This window comes from Mustela nivalis, assembly GCF_964662115.1.
Source record: "Mustela nivalis genome assembly, chromosome: 6".
Classification (NCBI taxonomy): Eukaryota; Metazoa; Chordata; class Mammalia; order Carnivora; family Mustelidae; genus Mustela; species Mustela nivalis.
In genome coordinates, this window is record NC_139025.1 from 94,279,335 (window position 1) to 94,296,199 (window position 16,865).

Here is a 16,865-nt window from a genome sequence, read left to right on the forward strand (position 1 = left end):
AATTTTATGTTATCATATAGTGCTGGACCATTAAAGAAATAAACTTTACTAGATCATATTGTATTAATTGGAAAATTTGTATTATAGAATATGGTTTAGTTATATTAAGAATATTTTTAAGTCTGTTTATCATACCCAATGGCTCAACAATTAGGGAATACTTATGTAAAATATTGTATATCCATATAATGCAACTGCTATAGTATGGAACCGTTAAAAGGTATTATCGAAGTGGTAACTACATGGGAAGTTCTCACAGATGTCTTTCTTATTAAAAATTTTACTCTTAGTTAAAGAATGCATATCTCAAAGTGGTGAGCATGGTGTGGGACAAACAAGTTGGAATTAAGATGACAAATAATCTTTAAACAAAAGATAGATAAACAAAAGAAAATAATCTTTAATATATTTAAGTGCACAGCCTCCTTATCTCTGTGTTAACCTGTATTCCATAGACTTTTCTCTAAGCTTGGAATGAGGTTGCCAGAACCACAACTTTTCCTTTATTACCAGAGAGAAGGTCACTGCTGATCACAGTTAACCAAGAAGCTTATACTTGCATAAATCACTTTATGTGTTTGTATTTCTCCTGTTATTCCAAATAAAAAACCTTGACTTTAAGTAGGAAATGTGTTTGAATTTGAAACAAATTCCAGCATGCTGAGTAAGGAGCAGAATAGGAAACCAGGTTCGGTGATGCCATTGTGTTATAAATTCCCTCTCTAGAGAGCCACTCCCCAAAGATGATCTTCACAGAAAGTAAAAGGGCTTCCTATTTCAATTGTTCAGTGGGTTCTGTATAGATCATGAGACTATGATTCTCTTTCAAGTGTCAATTTTCCTGTTGCTTTGTCAGTTTATGTAAGCAAGAGAAGTATAAGAGGGCAAGCCTAAAGAGGTCCATGACTGATATTGTAATGTTCTTCTCCTAAAAGCATCCGCAGTTCTATGAGTCTCCACAGTAATGTATGGAACACTATTATATTTGTTCTTTTTCTGAGATCTGAGATTAGAGTTTTCACTCTGATATAGAAGATGGTGTTCAACCATACAGATTTTTATGATACCCATCTTATATCTGCAGGTAAGGTAAAGCTCACATGACTTCAAGCTCCTTTATGCCCTCCTTCCAACCCTCCTGGTTTTATATTATTTTAAATATCACTTAATGTATGAATTATGAAAAAAATCCTTCTCCAGAATCAAGGCCAGGTTTTCCCCTGAGAATTTATATACAAATGTTACTTCAAAAATGTATTATAACTCTTAAAGTAATTTTTCAATTCCCCATTTGTATTGCTCTATGTAGGAGTTGGGGTGCTGGGTCAGGGAAAGTTCCAGTAAGCGAATGTGAATACACCTTCTTTCAGCAAAGCTTCAAGTGATAGACTGCCTATCATGTTACTTTAAGTTACTTTTAGGGGATAGAAGAAAAGGTAATTTTATTCCTACTTGAGATTGCAAGATTTGAGGAATAGCCTTTGTGAGCACAGCCAACCTCGATGTGTCTTTATAAATGATATATATGGACTTCAATATCTACACAAGTATTTCATATCAATGGTGATCTTAGTGAAAATCTTGACATAGATTAAGAATTTATTGTAATTTTTACACCAATATTTGATATGAACACAATATTGTAAAACTTGGTTCCTTATGCTTCTTTGCAAAATAAGGCAGATTGCCAGTAACTTTTTTTGAGTGTATTTTTACTGAAGAGAGGGATCAAAATGGGAAACCTTCTAATAGATTTTTATTTTAATAGATTTTATTTTAATATTCTAAATGAATATAGGAATATTTCATATAATTTAACATAATAAAATTAAAATCAGGTAAGTTACAAACATTTAAATCAATATTGTCCTCAAATCAGCTCAACATATTTCTCTCACAAATTGATCAAATAATGTATTAATATTAATATTAATAATAAGTATTAATATTATAAGTATCTTTGTAGACTACAATTTTTTATCTCTGTTTATTCATTCCTTCTTCTTTCACTGCTTAACCTAATAGTTGTAGGTCCTGGGGCACGCTTGACTATTGTCAATACCAAGTAACTTTGAATGAAAACCTTAGGATGACAAAAGAATTTTCACTTTTATTCACTGTTTTCAGAACAGAATTATGAATATATGACAGTCATGGGAATACCAAAGCATGGATTATGGTACTTTGTTATTTCCTGATACACAGAATGATTTAACTGTATGCAAGGGATCTTCCCTAATGAGTAATATTTTAAGGCTACTTGTAATATGGAAATCTGTTTTTTTTTTTTCAGCTTTAAAAACAAATGCATTTTCCAATATAAATAATTGCTCTAGCTCTGTGAGTATATTCATTTTCTTGGGTTTCCCTTATACCTGGGAAATTCAGGTTCTCCTCTTTTCAGTCTTCTCTGGGACTTATATTCTGACTGTAACTGGAAATCTGTGCATTATATGTGCTGTGAGGTGGGACCGTCGACTGCAAACTCCAATGTATATTCTGCTGGCTAATTTTTCCTTCCTGGAGATCTGGTTTATCACCTCCACTGTCCCTAATATGCTGGCCAACTTGCTTTCTGAAACCAGCACCATCTCTTTCTATGGCTGCTTCCTCCAGTTCTACTTCTTCTTCTCCATGGGTACCACTGAGACTTTCTTCTTGTCTGCCATGGCCTTTGACAGGTACCTTGCTATCTGCAGGCCCCTGCACTATCCCACTGTCATGACTGTTCAGCGCTGCATCAGAATAGGAGCTGGATGCTGGGTGTGTGGTTTCCTATACTTCCTTTTGCCTATATACCTCATCTCTCCACTCCCGTTTTGTTGTTCCAATAAGATTGATCACTTCCTTTGTGACCCAGGACCTCTTATAAAGCTGTCCTGTGTGCCAGCTCCTGCTACTGAGATCATCTGTGCCATCTATAACTCAGTCCTCATTTTCTCTACCTTATTCTTCATTACCAACTCCTATACCTTGGTGATCAGAGCTGTGCTGAGAGTCCCCTCAGGAGAAGGGCGGCACAAGGCCTTCTCCACGTGTGGCTCCCATCTAGCCATAGTGTCCCTATTCTATGGCTCTATCATGGTTGTATATGTAAGCCCAACATCAGGCAATCCAACTGGAATGCAGAAATATGTGACTTTGTTTTATTCTGTGTTAACTCCACTTTTCAACCCTTTGATCTATAGTCTTCGAAATAAAGAGATGAAGGCAGCTCTGAGAAAGTTATTTAAAATTGTGAGATTTAGTTAGAGGCATGGAAGAAATCTTTGAAGAAGTTCGTTTACAACTGAAATACTATATTGGAAAGATGTAATTAATAAGTTGATATTGAGTTGTATTAATTATGAAAATGTCTTTTGGGGAGAAGAGGAACATATTCAAAGATAATTAAAACTATTAAATTAGGGGTGCCTGGGTGGCTCAGTGGGTTAAGCCTCTGCCTTTGGCTCAGGTCATGGTCCCAGGGTCCTGGGATTGAGCCCCACATTGGGCTCTCTGCTCCACAGGGAGCCTGCTTCCTCCTCTCTCTCTCTGCCTACTTGTGATCTGTGTCTGTCAAATAAATAAAATCTTAAAAAAAGTTATTAAGTTAACTGGCCATCCATTTTGTTACTATTAGAGAAAATTTACATTGAACTTAAAATTTTCAAACGATGAAAAAAATGATCTTTCTCACATTTAGGTTTAATACTAGTTAAAATTTTGCTGTCAATATTATAAATGTATACACAAATATCAATCTGTAATGTATTTTATATTTATTAGAAGTATTTTTCCAATGAGTTAAAAGTATCATATGCTAAATTTACAAAGCAACATTTGATTTGAATCCCTGTGTCATTATTAAAAAACATAAGATTCACTCACTTTCTTATGAATGCTAATTTATAATTATATTTATTTCCATTTTTTTCACCAAGATTTATTTAAAATACTCTTAGTGTGTTGATCCAGATGACTACCAATAATTTTTCCATTATATACACTTTCAAGAATTATTTTTTAAGAGCTCTATTTTGGATAAACCATGGATTGTTTCTTTTCAAATACCCCACTTAAGGCTGTATTAGAGAACTGTGTAAGGGTAAACAGTTTAGAGACAATCACCAGTGACTCCCAGATTCTGTTACAATTATAGAAATTATTAGATTTGCTTCTACCAATTATGTCAAGGACACTAGTATCTCATACTCTTAAGCAGAATTTTCTTCATCCCACAAAGAGAGGCTGGACCCATAGACTATTACATTCCAATCTCACATCTCTTTGCACCCTGGAAACCATTAATATATTTTCTGTTTCTGTAGACTAGCCTATTCTGGACATTTCATATAAATGGAATCACAGAATATATGCCTTTTATGATTGGCTTCTTTCACTTAGCCTAATGTGTAAAAGGATCATTTATGTTGTAACATGTATCAGCAATTCATTTCTTTTTATGGCTGAGTAACATTCCATTGTATGGATATGGCACCTTGTATTTATCTATTCAGTATCTGTTGGAAATTTGTGTTGTTTCCATTTTTTGGTCTATTATGAGTTATGCATTAACAAGTTTTTGTGTGAATATATGGTTTCACTTTTCTAAGGTGTATCCCTGGAATTAGAATTGCTAGATCATATGTGAACTCTGTATTTCACATTTTGAGGAATGACTGGCATTTTCACAAAGTGGCTGTACCATCTTACTATCATACCAGCCCAGGATACAGTGTATGGTATTTCAATTTCTCTGTGTCCTCATCAACACTTGTGGGTTATTATTTTTTTTCCTTAACTTTTTTTTAAACACTTTAGCCATCCTTGTAGATTCATATGATGTGGTATTCTATGGTGGTTTCCATTTATATTGTCCTAATTATATTGAGTATGTTTTCATGTGCTTATTGGTGACTTGTATATATTCATCGAAGAAATATATATTCTGATACTTGACCATATATTGAGTTTTTCATTTTTCTACTGTTGTAGAGATCTTTATATATTCTGGATATGAGTCTGTTATCAGATATATAATTTGCAATTTTTAAAAAATCTATGAGCTGCTTTTTACATTCTTTTTTTTAAGATTTTATTTGACAGACAAGAGATCACAAGTAGGCAGAGAGGCAGGCAGAGAGAGAAGAAGAGAATCAGGCTCCCTGCTGAGCAGAGAGCCTGATGTAGGGCTCAATCACAGGACCCTGGAATGCTGACCTGAGCTGAAGGCAGAGGCTTTAACCCACTGAGACACCCAGGCACTCCTGCCTCTTTATATTCTTAATTGCATCCAAAATTTTGGCTTTTGGTGTAGCCCAATTTATCTACTTTTTACTTTTGTTACTCATGTTATTGATATTACTTGGGATATTGATATTACATATATATGATATGTCATTACCTAATCCATGTTCACAAAACTTTTTACTACATTTACTTATATTTTTAGGTTTGTTGCAGATTATATTTTCCAACTTTTGTATTCACTTGGTTATTTTATAAGAATTTATTAAGAGAAGAATCAAATGCAAGCTCCAAATCACTCCTTTGATGGCTAATAGGGTCATATGAGTCAAAGCATAATATTTTTTTGTTTTATAATTTTGATATCCCTGAATAGATGATCTCATATCACAGATTTTTTTTAAAGATTTTATTTATTTATTTGACAGACAGAGATCACAAGTAGGCAGAGAGGCAGGCAGAGAGAGAGGAGGAAACAGGCACCCGCTGAGCAGAAAACCCGATGCGGTACTCGATCCCAGGACCCCGGGATCATGACCTGAGATGAAGGCAGAGGCTTTAACCCGCTGAGCCACCCAGGTGCCCCCTCATATTACAGATTTTTAATAAGAATGTTTGTTTTTGTCAAATCTTGAACTAATCTTTTTGAAAAATAAATTCTTACATAATTTATGATCACATGGTATCTCTTAAAGCATGGTTTACGGTAGGAGTAACAAACGAGAAATGTTGAAAACAGGAAACAAGAAATAGGCAAATTTGGAGATATGGAATACAAAGGATGGAATTAATTAAATTATTATAATAATTATAAGAACATATAATAAACTTGTTTAAATACATTATAGAGAAAACAAAAAGGGTATTGAAAAGAACATGTTTAAGCTTTGGTGTATTCAGAACTTTTATTGAACATCATTTTAGTGAATTTATTTAATTGACTGTTATTTTTCACATTACTATAGTTTTAGGTATTTTGTTAAATTTTTAATATATTGGTGCAACTAAAATGTTATGATAGGGATAGCTTTGATGGTGGCCAAGTTGTTTCAAGTCATGTGCGTATCATTGTGTGAATTAAATGAATTTTAAGGATGAAAATTAAAGCAGCTTGTCTGCTATCCCTTCTTTCTCTTCACCATGAAGAAATCCCCTGCGGTAAAGGAAAGAAGACAGGGAACCCCATTGAATTGCTTCTTGAATGGACTCGAGGAAAATTAACTAAAGATGTTTACTAGAAGAAATAAATTTTATTTCTTAAATTCCTTTACCATAATGTTGCTGATAAAGTATTATCCATTGTAAATAGAATCCAGAATTTCTGAGGCATGGTTCTCTAAGAAATGTCATGTAAGTTATATGAATACTCTTGATAACATAGAATGGAAAATGTTTCACAATTGTATGTTGTATGAAGAAACCTGTGAAATTATTTTTGAAATCTAATCTATGCTGACCTGAAGGAGGTTTTCTGAGTTTTGGCCAGAGGAATTAGTTTTCCACTAAAGAAGGACCTGGGGAACTGGCTGCAATGTCCTAGAAACTTACCTGTTTTTGTTGTTGTTGTTTTCTTAAGCCCTTAAATACCTATAACTCATAATTATTTAATAAAAGCTTATAATGGATAAGATCACAAATTCATGTAAGTATGATTTGACATTGTAATCCTGGATATTAGCTCTCTATGAAATATAGAAAATAAATGACATTAGAGTCGAGGTAAAATAGGAAATACTGTGATGCATTTGAGAAAGTATCCAAATATCCATTTGGATATTTGGCACAATTGAGAAAGTAGCCAAAGAAAGTCTGAAGACTTTCTTGAAGTAATTTCATTGCCCTTTAGCTATTTGAACAAGAAAGATTATATCTTAAAAGCATTGAAAAACAATTGAGAACTTTTCTGCTAAGGTCAGGAACACGGCAGGGATGTCCATTATCACCACTGCTATTCAACATAGTACTAGAAGTCCTAGCCTCAGCAGTCAGACAACAAAAAGAAATTAAAGGCATCCAAATTGGCAAAGGAGAAGTCAAATTCATTCTCAGCAGATGATATGAAACTATCTGTGGAAAACCCAAAGACTCCACTCCAAATCTGCTAGAACTTGTACAGGAATTCAGTAAAGTGTCAGGATTTAAAATCAATGCCCAGAAATCAGTTGCATTTCTATACACCAACAATAAGACAGAAGAAAGAGAAATGAAGGAGTCAATCCCACTTACAATTGCACCCAAAACCACAAGATACCTAGGAATAAACCTAACCAAAGAGGCAAAGAATCTGTACTCAGAAAACTGTAAAGTATTCATGAAAGAAATTGAGGAAGACACAAAGAAACGGAAAAATGTTCCATGCTCATGGATTGGAAGAAGAAATATTGTGAAAATGTCTATGCCAGCTAAAGCTATCTATACATTTAATGCAATCCCTATCAAAATCCCATCCATTTTTTTCAAGGAAATGGAACAAATAATCCTAAAATATGTATGGAACCAGGAAGGACCTTGAATAGCTAGAGGAATGTTGAAAAAAAAAAGCCAAAGCTGGTGGCATCACAATTCCAGACTTCAAGCTCTATGACAAAGCTGTCGTCATCAAGACAGTATGGCACTGGCACAAAAACAGACACACAGACCAATGGAACAGAAGAGAGAGCCCAGAAACATACCCTCAACTCTGTGGTCAACTAATTTTCAACAAAGCAGGAAAGAATGTCCAATGGAAAAAAGACATCCTCTTCAACAAATGGTGTTGGGAGAATTGGACAGCCACATACAGAAAAATGAAACTGGACCATTTCCCTACACCACACATGAAAATAGACTCCAAATGGATGGAGGCCCCTCAAAGTGAGAAAGGAATCCATCAAAATCCTTGAGGAGAACTCAAGCAGCAACCTCTTTGACCTCAGCCGCAGCAACTTCTTCCTAGGAGCATCGCCAAAGGCAAGAGAAGCAAGGGGAAAAATGAACTCGGATTTCTTCAAAATCAAAAGCTTTTGCACAGCAAAGGAAACATTTAACAAAACCAAAAGACAACTGACAGAATGGGAGAAGATATTTTCAAATGACATATCATATAAAGGGCTAGTATCCAAAATCATGAAAGAACTTATCAAACTCAACATCCAAAGAACAAATAATCCAATCAAGAAATGGGAAGAGGACACGAACAGACATTTCTGCAAAGAAGACATCCAGATGTCCAATAGACATATGAAAAAGTGCTCCACATCACTGGGCATCAGGGAATACAAATCAAAACCACAGTGAGATACCACCTCACACCAGTCAGAATGGTTAAAATTAACAAGTCAGGAAATGACAGGGGTACTACCCTAAGGATACAAATGTATCCTTACAATTGCACTACTACTGGGTACTTACCCTAAGGATACAAATGTAGTGATTGAAAGGGGCATGTGCACCCAAATGTTTATAGCAGTAATGTCCACAATAGCCAAACTATGGAAAGAACCTAGAAGTCCATCAACGAATGGATAAAGTAGAATATATATATATATATATATGGGCAACACACACACACATACACACACACACAATGGAATACTGTGGAGCCATCAAAAGAAATGAAATCTTGCCATTTGTGATGATGTGTATGGAACTAGAGGGTATTATGCTGAGCAAGATAAGTCAATCAGAGAAAGACAATTATCATATGATCTCCCTGATAAGTCTAGAGGCAATGTGGGGGGTTTGGGGGGGAGGAAAGGAATAAATGAAATAAGATGGGATCGCGAGGGAGACAAACCATAAGAGACTTTTAATCTCACAAAACAAACTGAGGGTTGCCTGGGGGAGGGGGTTAGGGAGAGGGTGGTGGGGTTATGGACATTGGGGAAGGTATGTGCTATGGTGAGTGCTGTGAAGTGCGTAAACCTGGCGATTCACAGACCTGTACCCCTGGGGCTAATAATATATTATATGTTAATTAAATAATTTTTAAAAATATATTAAAAAGAAAAAGAAGTATGTCTTAAACATTAATCAGAGGAAGATAACAAAATATAAATAATGTACATATAATATCCTGATGTGAAGCATCCAATACAAATTTACTAGGTATGTGTACAGTCAGGAAAATAAGAGTCAAATAGGAGGAAAAAATTAATAATATAGATGTGATGTAAATTATGGAATGGAAGAGACAGTGTTAAAAAATCTATTATCAGTTTACTTAAAGATTTAGAGTAAAATATAAATTCAATCAGAGAAGTTTAAAAACCCTAAACATTCATGTTCAAGCATGAGTTTCAGGTTCATAAAACAAAGTTTAGAGAAGTGTAAGGGAAAGTAGATCAACTCACAGTTTCAATCAGATTTCAGTAGCCCTCTCTTTTTCATGAAATACAGACTTACAGATCAGTGGAAAAGAATAGAGAGCCTAGAAATAAATGCATGCTCAGGGTCAACTAACCTTTGACAAAGGTACGAAGAGCACACAAAGGGAAAAGACAGTATCTTCAATAAATGGTGTTGATGAATTGGATATCCACATGCAAAGAATGGAACTGGATTCTTGTCTACCATCACAGAGAAAAATCAACTCAAAACGGTTTAATGACTTAAATGTAAGACCTGAAACTGAAACTGTAGGTCTCCTGGAAGAGAACATAGGGGAAAAAGCTTCTTGACATTGTTTTTGGCAATAATTTCTTGACTATGACACCAAAAGAACAGTCAACAAAAGAAAAAAAATAGACAAGGGGGGTATATCAAACTAAAGCTTCTACACAGCAAAGGAAACAATCAACAAGATGAAAAAATCAACCTGCAGAATGGCAGAAAAGATTTACAAACTATGTATATGGTAAGGGTTAATTCCCAAAATATATAAGGAACTCTTATAGCTCAATAACAAAAAAATAGTCCATTTAGAGAGAAAATGAAACAAGGTGGGATCAATATGGAGACAAACCATAAGAGACCTTTAATCTCATGAAACAAACTGAGGGTTGCTGGGTGGGGAGGGTGGATAGGGATAGGGTGCTGGGTTATGGACATGGGGATGATATGTTAAATGAGTGCTGTGAATTGTGTAATGATGATGATTCAGAGACCTGTACCCCTAGGGCAAATAATACATTATATGTTAATAAAAAATAACAGAAAACAATCCATTTAAAAATAAAGTATTGAATAGATATTTTCCCCAAAATATATACAAATGGTGAGTGTGTGATGAGATGCTCAACACCACTGATCATCTGGGAAATGTACATCCAGCCACAAGGAGATATCACTGCACACCTGTTAGGATGGCTGCTATCAAAAAACAAAAACAAAAAAGAAAACCACCACCACCCCCCAAAAGAGATAACAAATGTTGAGGATGTGGAGAAAAGGGATCCCTTGTACCCCATTGATGGGAATATAAATTGGTATAGGCACTATGGAAAACAGTATTGAGGGTCTTCAAAAATTTTAAAGAGAACTACCATATTAGCCAGTAAACCAGCTTTTGGGTATGTATCTAACAGTTGAAATCAGGATCCCAAAGAGATCTCAAAAGGCTACCTGAATTTTTCTGTTTACTTCAGCCTTATTCATAAAAGCCAAGACATGTGAGTAAGCTAAATGTCCATCAGTGGATGAGTGGATAAAGAAAATGTGGCATATCATATATATATATATATATATCTATATATATATATATATGGTGGCGTTGATGAATTGGATATCCACACGCAAAGAATGGAACTGGATTCATTCATTCATTCACATATATTCATTATATTCACTCATATATATTCACATTCATATGTTCATTCATTCATATATATATGAATATTCATTCATATATTCATATATATATGAATGAATATTATTTAGACTTAAGAAGGAAGAAACCCTGACATTTGTGACAACATTGGATGAATCTGGAAGAAATAATGCTAAATGAAATAAACCAGATGCAATAAGACTAATTCTATATGATACCACTTAGATGAAGAATTTAAAATAGTCAAACCCATAGAAAAATACAATAGATCAGTGGTTGCCTGGGGCTTGGGGAAGAGAGAACAGGTATGAATCAAGGGATACAAAGTTTCAGTTATATAAGATGAGTATCACCTAGAGGACTACTGTACATCATGGTGTCTATATTAATAATGCTGTATTGTATACTTAAAAATTGCTAAGAGGGTAGATCTTATGTTAACTCCCCCCCCCAGTACACAGAAAAATAATAGAGTGAGAGGAATCTTTGAGGGTAATGGATATGTTCAGGGAATAGATTGTGGGAATATCCTCAGAACTTATTCTTCTTATAACTGAAAATCTGTGTCCTTTCATCTATATCACCCCATATCCACCACCCCCAGCAGCCAGTATTCTATTTTCCTTCTATAAAATTGGCTTAAAAAACTCCATGTATAAGTGATACCATACATTTTGTGGATATAAACTTATTGCCAAACATCAAGTTGTACACATTAAATATGCACAGCTTTTTTTTTTAAGATTTTATTTATTTATTTGAGAGAGATTTACTGAGAGAGATCACAAGCAGGCAGAGAGGCAGGCAGAGAGAGAGGAGGAAGCAGGCTTCCTGATGAGCAGAGAGCCCGATGCGGGGCTCGATCTCAGGACTCTGAGTTCATGACCTGAGCCAAAGGCAGAGGCCTGAACCACTGAGCCACCCAGGCGCCCCTAAATATGCACAGCTTTTGTTTGCCAGTCATACCTCGGTAAAGTGATTTTTTTAAAGGTTAAAAGAAAAATGGTTTGGGTTTACATAGCATATTGAAAAGTGTATCTGAGCAAGCAATATTTTATTGCTTGTTTCACTTTACTTCATTGAATCTTTACAACCAATTGTAGTTTTCTTGAGATTAAAGGTATCCAGTAACCTCAATGCAATACAGCTAGTAAGTGGTTGAATGGCGATCACATACAAGTATTTCAACACGGAACCAAATGCTTAAACATGACATGATCATCTGCTCCCACTAACTCCTTGGATTTAAGGAAAGTATTTTTTTTCTGGGGGGGGGTGCCTTTTTTTGACAAATGTAATTATATGCTTAGTTTATAATATGAAATGTTTTGATATGCTTACACATTACAAAATGATTACCAAGATGAAGGTACTTAACACACCCATTACTTTCATAGTTAACAAAGGTAACTATTTTTGTGTGTGTATGAAGAATGCTAGACCTACTCTTAACATATTATTGACCATAGTTACGATGCTGTACATTATATCCTCAGAACTTATTCTTCTTATAACTGAAAATCTGTGTCCTTTCATCTATATCACCCCATATCCACCACCCCCAGCAGCCAGTATTCTATTTTTCTTCTATAAAATTGGCTTAAAAAACTCCATGTATAAGTGATACCATACAAAATGTGTCTTTCTATTTCTGACATTTCTTTAGCATAATATCTTCCAGATTTGTCCATGTCATTCTGCTCCACTGTTCTCTATGCCTGTTTTATGTTGGTACCATACTGTTTTGATTATTATAGCTTTGCAATGTAACTTGAAGTCAAGTACAGTGGTACCTTAAGCTTTGGTTTCTTTCTCAGGATTTAATTATTCTAGGTCTTCTGTGGTTCCATACAAATTTTAGAAGAGTTTTTTTTTTCTTTCTCAAAGAAATGTCCTTGTAATTTTGACCCAGATTGCAATGAATGTGTGGTTTTTTAGTGGGTTTTCACAGTATTAATTCCAGTATTTTATAATATTCTTTCAGTCCTATAACACAGGATATATTTTCATTTCTGTTTGTCTTCTTCAGTCTCTTTAATCAATATCTTATAGTTTTCAGTGCATAGGTCTTTCATCTCCTTGGTTAAATTTATAAATAAGTGTTTTATAGTTTTTAGTGCTGTTGTAATTGAGATAAGTTTTTTTTTAATCTCCTTCAGATGGTACATTATTAGTGTATAGAAACACAACTGAGGTTTGTATGTTGATTCTGTATTTTGCAATCTGACTGAATTCATTTATTAGTTATAATTTCTATTTTTGTTGGAGTCTATATATATATATATAAAGTATATATATATATTTACATATTTAGTATGCAATGTGAAATGTTTTGATAAACATATATACATATATATATGTTTATCATGTCATCTATAAACAGATACAGTTTTACTTCTTCCTTTCCTATTTGTATGCCTTTTACTTCTTTTTCCTTTCTAATTACTCTGGATGGGATTTCCAGTTCTGAATAGTAGCGATGACAGTAGGCACCCTTGTCTTGTTCCTGATTTTAGCAGAGAAGCTTTCTATCTTTTACCCTTGAGTATGATATTTGCTGTGGGTTTGTCATTTGTACACTTTATTAGATTGTGGTTCATTGTTTCTATACACAAATTACTGAGTTTTTAGCTGGAAAATATGTTGTCTTTTGTAAATACATTTTGAGCTGATCATTTGACTTTTATCTATCATTTTATTAACGAGGTGTATCATTTATTGGTCATATATGTGGAACCATCCTTGTATCTCAGGGATAATTCCTTGAACATGATGTACAATTGATTTATTGTACTTGAGAGCTCATTCTGCTAGTATTTTGTTAGGATTTTTGCACCTATATTCCTATATTCATCAGAGATGTTGGTCTGTAGTTTTTTTTGTTTTGTTTTGTTTTGCTTTTTTTTTTTTTTTCCCTTTGTGGCATACCTGTGTGATTTTGGTATTAAGATAATGCTAGTTTTTGTAAAGTGGATTTCAGTATAACTTCCTCTTAAGTTTTTTAGAGTTTGAGAAGAATTGATTTTAATTATTTTTTGAAATTTATTTTACCAGTATAGTTAACATTCCATGGTATATCCATTTCAGATTAACAGTACAGTGATTCAGCAACTATATACATTTATATTATTTCAGTGCTCATCATGGTAAGTGTACTCTTAATCCTCCTCACCTATTTCACCAATCCCCACTCACCTCCCCTCTGGTAGCTCTCAGTCTGCTCCATATAGTTAAGAGTCTGTTTCTTGGTTTGTCACTTTTTTTCTTTGTTCATTTGTTTATTAAATTCTGCAAAGGAGTGGAATCATATGGTATTTGTCTTTCTCTGACATTTTTCACTTAGCATTATACCCTCTAGAACCATCCATGTTGTTGCAAATGGCAAAGATTTCATTTCTTTTTCTCACTGGGGAATAATGTTGCATTATATATATATACCACATCTTCTTTATCAATTCATCTGGCGACAGACATGGATTGCTTCCATATCTTCACTAACATAAATAATGCACAGTAAACATAGGGGTGCATATACCTTTTTGAATTAGTGTTTTCATATTCTTTAGGTAAATTCTAAATAGTCGAATTAATGAAACACATGGTAATTATGTCTTTAATTTTTTGAGAAAGCCTCATGCTGTTTTCCACAATGGCTGCAATGGTTTGCATTCCCATCAGTAATACAAGATGGTTGCTTTTTCTCCACATCCTTCTCCACATTTGTTGGGTTTTTGTATGTGTTTTTGCATTAGTCATTCTGACAGATATGAAGTGATACCTCATTGTGGCTTTGATTTGCATTTCCCTAATGATGACTGCTGTTGGTCATCTTTTCATATGTCTGTTGGCCATCTGTGGCCATCTGTATGTCATCTTTGGAGAAATGTCTTTTCATGCCCTCTGCTCATTTTTAAGGGTTATTTGTTGGTTTTTTAGTTTTGTTTTGTTGGTGTTGAGTTGTATGAATTCTTTATATATTTTGGATACCTACCCTTTATTGGATGTGTCATGTGCAAATATCATCTCTCTTTCAGTAGTTTTTTCTTCCCGGATTTTTTCTTGTGGTTGATTTCTAATTTCATCATGTTGTGGTCAGAAATGATGCATGGTATAACTTCAGTCTTTTTAAGTTTTCTGAGACTTGTTTTGTGGTCTAGTATGTACTGTATTCTGGAGAATGTTCCATGTGCACTTAAAAAAAATGTGTATTCTGCTGTTTTAAACTAGAATTCTCTGAATACATTTGTTAGATTCATCTGGTCTGGGGTGTCATTCCACAGTTTTTTTTTTTTTTTTTTTTTTTTTGATGCTTTTAGGTATAAGATTTTTTTTGTTTTTTTGTTTTTTTTTAAATTTTTTATTTTTTATAAACATATATTTTTATCCCCAAGGGTACAGGTCTGTGAATCACCAGGTTTACACACTTCACAGTGCTCACCAAAGCACATACCCTCCCCAATGTCCATAATCCCATCCCCTTCTCTTAAACCCCCTCCTCCCAGCAACACTCAGTTTGTTTTGATCCACTGATGTAAGTGGGATATTGAAAGTCCTCAACTGTTATCCTGCTCATTACTTCCCTTATGTTTATTCTTTTTTTATAACTGTTCTATGCATGATTTTTATTTTATTTATTTATTTATTTTTAGTGTAATAGTATTCATTGTTTTTGCTCTATACCCAGTGCTCCATGCAAACTATGCCCTCTCTAATACCCACCACCTGGTACCCCGACCTCCCACCCCTTCAAAACCCTCAGATTGTTTTTCAGAGTCCATAGTCTCTCATGGTTCACCTCCCCTTCCAATTTCCCTCAACTCCGTTCTCCTCTCCATCTCCCCTTGTCCTCTATGCTATTTATTATGCTCCACAAATAAGTGAAACCATATGATAATTGACTCTCTCTGCGTGACTTATTTCACTCAGCATAATCTCTTCCAGTCCCGTCCATGGTGCTACAAAAGTTGGGTATCCGTCCTTTCTGATGGAGGTGTAATACTCCATAGTGTATATAGACCACATCTTCCTAATCCATTCGTCCATTGAAGGGCATCTTGGTTCTTTCCACAGTTTGGCGACCGTAGCCATTGCTGCTATAAACATTGGGGTACAGATGGCCCTTCTTTTCACTACATCTGTATCTTTGGGGTAAATACCCAGTAGTGCAATTGCAGGGAAGCTCTATTTTTAATTTCTTGAGAAATCTCCACACTGTTCTCCAAAGTGGCTGCACCAACTTGCATTCCCACCAACAGTGTAAGAGGGTTCCCTTTCTCCACATTCCCTCCAACACATGTTGTTTCCTGTCTTGCTAATTTTGGCCATTCTATGTGGTGTAAGGTAGAATCTCAATGTGGTTTTAATTTGAATCTCCCTGATGGCTAGTGATGATGAACATTTTTTCATGTGTCTGATAGCCATTTGTATGTCTTCATTGGAAAAGTGTCTCTTCATATCTTCTGCCTATTTTTTGATATAATTATCTGTTTTTTGTGTGTTGAGTTTGAGAAGCTCTTTATAGATCCTGGATATCAACCTTTTGTCTGTACTGTCATTTCTAAATATCTTCTCTCATTCCATGGGTTGCCTCTTTGTTTTCTTGACTGTTTCCTTTGCTAGGCAGAAGCTTTTGATTTTGATGAAGTCCCAAAAGTTCATCTTCGCTTTTGTTTCCTTTGCCTTTGGAAACATATCTTGAAAGAAGTTGCTGTGGCTGATATCAAAGAGGTTACTGCCTATGTTCTCCTCTAGGATTCTGATGGTTTCCTGTCTCATGTTGAGGTCTTTTATCCATTTTGAGTTTATCTTTGTGTACTATGTAAGAGAATGGTCAGGTTTCCTTCTTCTACATATAGCTGCCCAGTTTTCCCAGCACCATTTATTGAAGAAA

At 34.7% G+C, this 16,865-nt stretch overlaps 1 protein-coding gene across 1 annotated transcript; it reads left to right on the forward strand.

Annotated features, from left to right (window-relative positions):
- Positions 1–1,035: 1,035 nt before the first annotated feature.
- LOC309866619 (olfactory receptor 11H6-like) lies at positions 1,036–3,252 on the forward strand (the record flags this gene model as incomplete). Its single annotated transcript, XM_082734432.1, has 2 exons — positions 1,036–1,084; positions 2,294–3,252. The coding sequence occupies 2 exons, from the start codon at positions 1,036–1,038 to the stop codon at positions 3,250–3,252; spliced, it is 1,008 nt and encodes a 335-aa protein (XP_082590558.1).
- Positions 3,253–16,865: the final 13,613 nt, after the last annotated feature.